General features: G+C 32.8%; 1 protein-coding gene across 1 annotated transcript; it reads right to left on the bottom strand.

Moving 5' to 3' along the window:
* Nucleotides 1–418: 418 nt before the first annotated feature.
* On the bottom strand, nt 419–10,068 carry LOC140446059 (uncharacterized). Its single transcript, XM_072538577.1, has 3 exons — nt 9,745–10,068; nt 5,922–6,023; nt 419–1,944 (listed from the first exon to the last, which is right to left on the bottom strand). The coding sequence occupies exons 1-3, from the start codon at nt 9,889–9,891 to the stop codon at nt 1,618–1,620; spliced, it is 576 nt and encodes a 191-aa protein (XP_072394678.1). The 5' UTR covers nt 9,892–10,068; the 3' UTR covers nt 419–1,617.
* Nucleotides 10,069–10,439: the final 371 nt, after the last annotated feature.

Raw genomic sequence — 10,439 nt, 5'->3', positions numbered from 1 at the left:
GAGTTCATTAGTGGTACAGCCAAACCACTCTCTCAAATTACGCAGACGACTGGAGGTGAGGTGACTGTGAGGTGCAATGCATCTCACATCAAACAAAGATATTGGAATTCCATTATCACTTAAAGAAATAACATGCTTGGCTATCGACTTTTCTTCGTCTTGAGAAAATACTGTAGGTCTTCCTACGTTTTTTCAATGATTTCGTTTTAATTTATTTCGAATTGTATTACGCGGGATATCGTATTGTTTTGAGGCCTGCCTTTCACTCAGCATTCCACTTTTAACCTGTTCTAGTACTGTTTGTAGGTGTTGCTCTGTATTATCGGCTTTTAGTTCCATACCGACGGACACCAGTATGTAGACTATGTATCTGTTTTCTCGGCATTTCGGGAAATTATGAAATACAAAATTACAAAATTTAATTCAATAAATAAATTTTCCCGCAATTTTAAATCGTCAGGGTAACTTTGAACCAGTTTCAATGTGGTGCAAAGTTAGCCTGAAATCATATAAATTATCAGGCCGGCCAGTTTTTGCTGCAATTCCGGGTTATTTTAATGAAACTTGAAGCTCTGATGTACCGAAAGTGATCCTAAATCATTAATAAAATAACTAAAATACCCTGCATATTTACTTTTTCGACAGAATCGCTATAAGTAATCACTTTGAATTATTGTTTACAACATAGCACTTTACAGACCGTATAAAAACTCAAGGTTGACACAATACAACATATCAGTTGTATTGTGTCAACAAAATTAAACAGTTTTAACAGCGAGAATACTACTTATAACGTACACTAATATCAAAAAAAGTAAATGGTGCAAAGTTAGACCCTGTGGATCAAAGTTACCCCGAATAACTGTATTCAATCCTTTTTAGTATTTTGAATATATACATTTTTTAACAAACAGTTGTTATACCGACTAACCATTAGCTTCGTGTTCGATTTATTAGGATAAGAATTTATTTATTAGCTAATGACGAATAATATAATGTTTATCCTAACCTATAAACTGACATTAACAACGTAATTAATTAATTAATTTTGAAAGCCAAACTTAACACTTAATAAACAAACTGATCAATATGATGGAGCCTTAAGTTAGATTTCTATTCAGTTTTTTTAGATTATAACCCATATAGGTATTTGCTTATATGCAATGAAAACACTTTTATTTTTGATTACTATGGTTTAAAATTTTATTTACTGTAGATGTTAGTGGACAACCGTAGGCCTCCAAAAATTGGAAAAACACGTTCATAAATGTATACCCAATTTTCAAAATGAAATAACAGAGAAGTATAAAAACACCCATTGTAATATTAACCATTTTCTAATTCTTTTAACCGACATAAGGTTTGCTTACATGCTTTGGTTTATTTCCCATAATAGAATGATGACAATGTGCAAAAATCCAGCAGATCTACTGGTATTTTGCTTTATGTTACATTATTTATCTAGAAATCAAACAATGAATACATGCTACTTATATGAACACTTATTTAGTGTATAGATTTTGGTATTGTTTATTTTGGCAGATATGTTATATTACAGATAACGTAATTAAATAATTAAGTATTTAAAAACTCTACTATAGCTTAAAAATAACAACTTTAAATAAATCTCTTCATCTGCTTATTTTGATGATTCATGGCAATTTGCGCATTTTCAGCCTTTTCGATCATTGCGTCAAGAGCACTCAGATCCTTATCTAAAGCTTTTTGTATTTCACTTTTTCTTACGGATTTACCATTTTCGGAAGACTGAGGATTTTCTGGTGATGTAATTTCTTCTGGACTACTAGAACCACTTCCCTCAGTTCTTGTAACTTTTGAGCACGACGGTTCATTTGGATCAGTATGTTCTGCATCGAATGAAGATTGTGCGCTAAAGGATCCTATTTTGGTTTTAAGAAGGCCAGCTACTGATCCGCAGGATGCCTAAAAAATAAAGGCTTTATTTTTAATAGATCTACAAATAACAAGTAAAAAAGGTTTTCAACAAGATCAAAAACGTTCGGGAAAGAGTTGAAATGAAACTGGGGCAAGTACACTTTAAAGGCCAGCCCGAAATTGAAAAAAAAAAAATGTACCGGTTCCTGTGTGCCATGTATTTTTTTCGTAAAATTGGTGTATCCGTATCTCAAAATTATAGCATATTAAATAATTTTCTTATTTCTATCGTTATTTTTTTTTGTTTTAAAGCTGGGCCTAGATATGATACTCGTGGAGCCCAATTGTTTATATATGCCACCTTTGCTGATGATACAGCTATCCAAGCAGTAGGAACAACTAGTGAAGAAGCGACCAACAAGGTCCTAATAGCAGTTAACCAAATCCATAAATGTATCGAAGAAATACATATGTTATCGTGATTTACTTGTTATCGAAGAAATACATAAATTATTTACAAACACTGGTATTTTATGTCATATTTTTTACAAAATATGACACAAAAATAGGCCAACAAATACATCCATTTAAACTAATGCTAAGTATGGCCATCGTACGTACACACGACTTTGAAAGTTTAATGTTATGTGCCCACTGGTGGTACACATAGCGAAGGATAAAAATTGACTATGCCCATATATAGTACACAAGACATACAGGTGAAATAGAAAACCAATACCCGACATACGAAGAAGTAATACAGGTAATTAAAAAACTTAAAAAAATAATAAGACACCAGGTAGCGATGGTAAACCCGCAGATTGCTTAAAACATGGAGGAGAAGTGTTGTACAGTTCTATATACAAGCTGATTCAAGACATTTGGCAAGAAGAAACAATGCCAGATGAATGGAAAAAGGGGGTTATTGTACCAATACACAAAAAAGGAAACAAAAAGCAATGTACTAACTAACGGGGAATAACACTCCTAAACACCGCCTACAAAATCCTTGCAAACATCCTGCTAGAAAGAACCAAAACATACACAGAAGGAATCGTTGGAGATTATTAATGCGGATTTAGAGCGGGCCGCTCTACCATTGACCAAATATTCACAATAAAACAGATAATGGTAAAATGCTGGGAGTTTGATCGTGAGCTTCATCAGATGTTCATAGATTTTAAACAAGCATTTGATAGAGTATGCAGGGTATGTAAGGTGAGAGTTGGACAACAATACTCGGAGACATTTGAAATAAACAATTGACTAAAACAGGGAGATGCACTTTCACCACAACTCTTCAACTTAGCTCTGGAACACATAATCAGAAATGCAAGAATCGAAAAACCGAATACAGTATTTCATCGTGAAGGACCAAAAGTACTACTGGTATTTGCAGACGATATCGATCTAATAGGAAACACACGATTAAGTATGAAGGAGACTGTTATGAGATTCGAGAAGGAAGAAGAGAAGATGGGGCTCCAAATCAACGAAAACAAGACGAAATATATGTATATGAGCCGCAATAATTAAAGCAGAGACAGAATCGGTCAGATCATCACCATCGATGACTTTAACTTTAAGATGACGCGTTAGAGAATTCAAGTATCTTGGGACAACAATAACTGAAGACAATAACGGATCACAAGAAATAAACAACAGAATCCAGGCCGGCAACAGATGACTTTTTGCCCTTCAAAACCTTACAAAATCGAAACAACTAACAAGACGTACGAAGATACAGGTCTATAAAACAATCATACGACCCGTTGTGATGTATGGAACCAAACGTGGACGATAACAAAGGCAAACGGAGAGAGACTATGTGTTTGGGAAAGAAAAATCCTAAGGAAGATCTTTGGCCCTGTGCTGGATGAGCCACTTTACCTACATTAATTACATGTTCTTAATCTAAAGAAACCGTCTGCGTATTTCAATTTCTTTAAAATTTGAGATTCATAATAAATCCCCGCCATTTGGTGAAATGAAAATTGTTAAACAGACAACAAATTTTATTGAAGCAAATAAATCGTCATTACATGTTATCTGTGTCCTAATTCCGAATCTACTATGAATACTATAATATTCTATTATACTCAGTAAAACAATAAACCAAGAAATCCGAAAAGACATACAGCAACATAACATGAGAGAGGTGACAAGGGTGATAGAGAAAAATAGAAGTCTGAAAGTTCTAAGACACAACATGTCCACAGGAAAAAAGAACATACATAAGTTAAGAAATAAACAAGACGACATTGTGACTGATAAAGAAGAAATAGTAAAAACAGTGGAAGACTTTTACAGACAACTCTATGAAACAAGTGAATCCGATGAAAGACGCCCCTTACCAAAGATAGAGAATCAAGGCTCAGAATTAATGCTGAACATAACTGTTGACGAAATTAAAAATGCACTTCGGGTGATAAAGAACAATAAATCCCCAGGTGAAGACAGGGTAATGACCGAAAGCCTAAAACTAGGAGGAAATAAGCTCTTACTGACACTTGCTAAACTGTTCAATAAATGTCTGTGCGAAGCGATAACACCGACGCAGTGGAACAACGCGGAAATCATCTTACTTCATAAGAAGGGAGATATCAGCGACCTTTGAAACTACCGCCCCATTAGCTTGTTGTCACAAGTATATAAGCTATTTACAAGAGTTATTACCAACAGGCTAGGAAGTAAGGTGGATTTCTATCAGCCAAGAGAGCAAGCAGGTTTTAGAGCAGGATATGGCACGAATGATCATTTACAAGTTATTAAGAACTTAATAGAAAAGAGTGTTGAATATAACAAGCCATTAGTCATGATATTTGTTGACTACGAAAAAGCTTTCGACACAATAAGTCATCAAAAGATGTTAAAAGCCTTAACAGAGTGCCGTATAGATCATCGCTATATAAACATGATAAAATACATCTATCAAAATGGGACAGCAAGTGTGAAACTGGCAGATAAAAAGACCAACGTATTTAAAATAAAACGGGGAGTGCAACAGGGAGACACAATTTCGCCAAAATTGTTTACAACATTATTGGAGCATATGTTTAAGAACGCAAATCTGAGTGAAAAAGGAATTAATGTCAATGGAGAAATGCTTAGTCATTTGAGGTTTGCTGACGATATTGTCCTTTTTGCTGACAGAATCGATGATGCAGTATCGCAACTGGAGAAACTATACCTAGCCTCCCTACAAGTAGGATTGAAAATCAACCACACAAAAACACAAATCATGACAAATCTTGTGTTAAGCGAAAAGATTTCAGTAAATGGCATGCATATTGAAGAAACCACCTCATGTAAGTACTTAGGACATGAGATACGCATAGGAAGAGATAATCAAACGTGCGAACTAAGCCGTCGCATAGGACTCACTTGGGTGGCATTCGGCAAGCTAAGCTATGTTCTTAAATCAGAACTGCCTATGTGTCTTAAAAGAAAAGTCTTTAATCAGTGCGTGTTGCCAGTACTTACATATGGTGCAGAGACATTAACACTAACCAAGAAAGTAAGAAATAAAATTTGTGTTACCCAAAGAGCCATGGAACGATCGATGTTAGGCATTTCTCGTAGGGATCGGATCACGAACAAGGAAATAAGACGGAGAACAGGAGTGACAGATGTCATTGAAAGAATTATGACCCTTAAGTGGAACTGGACGGGGCACATAGCTAGAATGTCGGATAACAGATGGACACAGCGAATAATACAGTGGAGACCGAGACAAGAAGCACATCGAAGTAGAGGTCGTCCACCAACAAGATGGTCTGATGACATAAAACGGATCGACAAAAATTGGATGCAAACAGCACAAAACAGAAATACATGGAAAAGACTGAGGGAGACCTATATCCAGCAGTGGATAGATCCGGGTTAAATGATGATGACTATTAATATTGTGGATGGATGAAATATCAAATTGAAAACTACTTAGAAAAATGAAAAAAGAAAAGAAGAAGAAAAGAAAAGAAAAAAGAAGAGTAAAAAATAATTTTTGATTTCTTAAAAAATCTTACCTTCATTCGATTTATTTTTGATTGAGTCTTTTTCAGGATATTGTTTAGTTCGTCCAATCTTCCTGTCACCCTTGTAATACTTTCTTTTTCTAAGTCTACATCCTAAAAAAATAATATTAAGTGATAATATTTGAATAAATTTAAGCTATTCATAATTGCTGCATAATAGATTTGTGACGTCATTCGTATTTAATTAAGAATTTTAGAATAATATTGATTAAATAACTAAAAACATTTGTTAATATTAATAATATAAATTTTATGAAATAACTGTTTAAGTTTAATACTCCACAAAATAATAATTTTAATTAAATATATTAGACAATCGTACGCCACTGGTACAGGAATACTTTAAATTGTAATGACAGTTCAGCCTTTGGCAAAATTGAATTGAAACTTTTGAATTGAAGGATGTCAAACAACTTTTATTCAATTCCATAAAAAACGCAACGAAAGATAACTCGTCCAATCATGTAAAAAAAGACGAAGAAAGATTGTGAACTTTTGATAATAACAGTGAAGAACTCTGACTCGGGCCGCACAACGAATCTGACACAAAAGAAGAGGAAGAAATGGAAATCCATAATTTATAAGTAAATTAGTGAGTTTTCAATCTATGAACATTGCTTAAATGTTAGATATCAATACGATGTATCCGCTTTAACATTTATTTTATTTAACATAAATAAACACAAAAATCTGTCCCTTTTTGATTCTCCAACACTGACACATGATTTTCATACCTATTAGGTATATAACCCATGAGTCTGTATTGTTGTGTTGTCTATATTTCTATGGGAACAGGCTGGAATCTTTGAAAAATAATATCTAAAACTACATTTTAACATGAGAGGGTATTATTTTCAATGATTTCAGCTTAAACACTTTGTCTGGTGTTTGCAGATTAGTTAAAATTTGCATTTGTAATGATCTAACAGTGACAATCTTAGATAGATTAAATTAATATTCCATAATTGTTTGGCAAACTATTATTATTTGCCTTAATTTATCGTTTAGCAATATTATTTCACGTTAAGAAAAATATATACCTGTTGGTAATGTAAAAATATTAAAGAAATCTGTTAATTAATTTTAATGATTTACTGTATTATAATTATATTATAGTACCTAATTTTTACGTTCAAATAGAAATTTCAAACTAGCACCTAAAATAAAATACAAAGTGTTTCAAAAAAAGGTAACCCCGTCTCTAGGGTAGGTAAAAACTGAAAAATAATTGGGGTTTGCTTAGTAAAAAATTTTTGTAACGCCATCCGTTTTCAAGATACAGGGCGTTGAAGAAAAAAAAATTACGCATTTTTTACGATTTTGCCGAAACTACTGGCAACATTGTAATGAAATTTTATACTAATATGTTTTGGAAGCTGATACATCCCATGAATTTGTTTTTATATCTGTTTCTCATAGAGAGCGCTAGTTACACGGATCGTACTAAGTATTAGTCAATATAACTTTTTAAGAGTGTAATTATTAATCAAAATTTCAAGTAAACTTAAACATCATTCAATTTTACACGAAAAAGGTACTCTTGGTACAACTCGATACTGTGTACCGTTTTCGGAATATTTTGATTTGAAAATTATGAAGTAATAATTGATGCTGGTAGTAATGATAAAGTTCTAATAGGTATATCTCTATTTTCTCCAAGTGTGCCATGGAAATCTGACATTTATTGATTGTTATGACGATAAATCAACAATAATTAGAGTTTTGAAACCTTGTTATTTGTAAAATCAAATCAAAATGTACTCAAATGTTGAATACACTGACATGTTATTAACCTTAGGCGAATGTTTAGGATGTTCTAGTGCAGCTGTGACACGTTATGCAGAAAAGTTTCCTAGAAGAAACTTTCCAAGTAAAAAAACATTTAGAGCCATTGAAAGACGTTGTCGAAAAACTGGGAATGTGAGACCAAATAAAATAAATTCTGGTAGACCAAGAACAACAAGAACAATTAATAAAGAAAATAATATTTTAAATTTACTTGATCAAGATCCAACAGCGTAAGGAATATAGCAAGACAAACAAATACTTCTTCTTCAAGTACTTGGCGTATACTGAAAGAACAGCAATTACATCCTTATCATTATAGACAAGTCCAAGAGTTCTTGCCAGATGATCTACCGGTTAGAGTGGATTTTTGTGAAACATTGCAACAAAGGACAGCCCACAATCCAAATTTTTTAAAATGCATTCTTTTTACGGACGAGGCCACCTTTACGTGACAAGGTATGTTTAACTCCAAAAATGCACACTACTGGTGTGATGCGAATCCACGAGTCAAAAGGGAATCACATTACCAACACTCATTTAAAGTTAATGTTTGGGCAGCAACTTTACGTAACAAATTAATAGGTTATCATATTCTACCTGGAAATTTAAATGGTGATATGTATCTTAATTTTTTAAACAATTCCTTATTCGAGATATTAGAAGATTTAACGCTAAACGAGCGAAGATCTTTATTTTTTATGCACGATGGAGCTCCACCACACTTTGATAGAAGGCGTCGTAATTAGTTGAGTAATCATTTTCCGAATTGATGGATTGGTAGAGGTGCAGAAGCTCCGATTCATTGGCCTCCTCGGTCATGCGATTTTAACCCTTTGGACTACGCAGTTTGGTCGTATATTAAGAAAAAAGTCTATGCTACAGAGGTAAATTCACGCCAAGAATTGGAAGAAAGAATTCAACGTCAATTTAATGACATCATAACTGATCCCCTACCGTTTAGCAGGTTAATGGAATCTTTAGAAAAAAGAATAGACTTGTGTATTCGCGAAAACGGAGGGCATTTTGAACACTTACTGTAATTGAATTTTATTTTATGTTCCTAGTCATTAATTTCATTTTCTTCTTGTGAGTTTTGTTTAATTACTAACTATTTTATACCAGCATCAATTATTACTTCATAATTTTCAAATCAAAATATTCTGAAAACGGTACACAGTATCGAGCTTTACCAAGAGTACCTTTTTCGTGTAAAATTGAATGGTGTTGAGGTTTACTTAAAATTTTGATTAATAATTATACTCTTAAAAAAGTTATATTGACTAATACTTAGTACGATCCGTGTAACTAGCGCCCTCTATGAGAATCAGATATAAAAACAAATTCATGGGATGTATCAGCTTTCAAAACATATTCGTATAAAATTTCATTACAACGTTGGCAGTAGTTTCGGCAAAATCGTAAAAAATGCCTAAATTTTTTTTTTCTTCAACGCCCTGTATCTTGAAAACGGATGGCGTTACAAAAATTTTTTACTAAGCAAACCCCAATTATTTTTCAGTTTTTTACCTACCCTAGAGACGGGGTTACCTTTTTTTGAAACACCCTGTATGGCCAATCTTATGTATAAATCTCACTATAATATCTAAAACACCACGTAAGAAAGTAAAAATAAAACTGTTTTCTTGGCAAGATTAATTAATTCTTTATTAATCCAAGTTAACTCGTCAGTGTCACTTTGGGGAAAACCTGTGCATAATGTAGTCATAAATTATTATTGAAGAATAATAAAATTGTGACAGTATTGGAACAGAGGTAACTTAAAAATAACATATCGTATGAATGTCCTTTGTGTTCCAGCGTTGCGACTCCAAACTCACTGTAATTATTATCGTCAAAATGAAATACCTAGGTATAATGAATCTAAAACTGATATACTTATGTTAAATTAAAAAAATATTTTCCATTGAAACGTGACGTTTTCCATGACGTTTTCGTAATATTTTTTAATTTAAATAATTGAAATATTGACCAAAATATTTCTTATTATAACTTAATATGTACTAACCTTTAAATGTTCTATATCTACTTCCTCTTCTTCAATCTCTTTCTTTACTTGTTCCCTAGCTTTTTTCATAAACTCCTCATAATCAGGTTTTTCAATTCCCAATAGTTCAGCTCTCATACACTCGTATTCGTAAGATCCCTCAGCCATGATATCGCTATTTCTAATTAATATAAACTACTATTTACAACAATTAGATCGTTTGAAGTGGAAATATCACATGGTTATCTAAGCTTATAGTGTTCCAACAGTTGGCAGACTTGCGAAGTACATTTAAAGTTAAATCAATAACTAAACGCAGATGCTGACCAATGGAAAACTAGGTGGCTGTCGTTAAATCGTGAACTGAATTCCCGACGAGAGTTCATCATATTAAATAAATTGACTTGCTGGTAAGAGATGGCGTACTAATATAAACCAGAGGTTAAAGTAATTATTTTAATAGAACCTTACGATATTATATACATATCTTAAATAAAATTTTTATACCGTTTATTAAACTTTAATCACGACGTCGAAAAGAAAATTAGTATACTTATGAAAAGACAATATAAAATTTATCTTTATTTAAGATAAGTTAAGATTTAACACTTCCTTTGTTATTATTTATTAAGGAGTGAAGAGAGAAAATCGTTTAAAGGACAGAGGGAGAATCATTACATCTAATATACCTACGACTTATCATGATAGGAATTCAA

Source organism: Diabrotica undecimpunctata, chromosome 7, assembly GCF_040954645.1.
Source record: "Diabrotica undecimpunctata isolate CICGRU chromosome 7, icDiaUnde3, whole genome shotgun sequence".
Classification (NCBI taxonomy): domain Eukaryota; kingdom Metazoa; phylum Arthropoda; class Insecta; order Coleoptera; family Chrysomelidae; genus Diabrotica; species Diabrotica undecimpunctata.
This window is presented reverse-complemented; position numbering and strand designations above follow the sequence as displayed.

Bases quoted from the DNA above. Each gene is read 5' to 3' on its own strand.
- LOC140446059 (XM_072538577.1), bottom strand. From the start codon at position 9,891: ATGGCTGAGGGATCTTACGAATACGAGTGTATGAGAGCTGAACTATTG. The intron at 6,024-9,744 runs GTTAGTACATAT...TTATTTTTTTAG, and splicing joins TAGATATAGAACATTTAAAG to GATGTAGACTTAGAAAAAGA. The intron at 1,945-5,921 runs GTAAGATTTTTT...TTTATTTTTTAG, and splicing joins CAAAAATAAATCGAATGAAG to GCATCCTGCGGATCAGTAGC.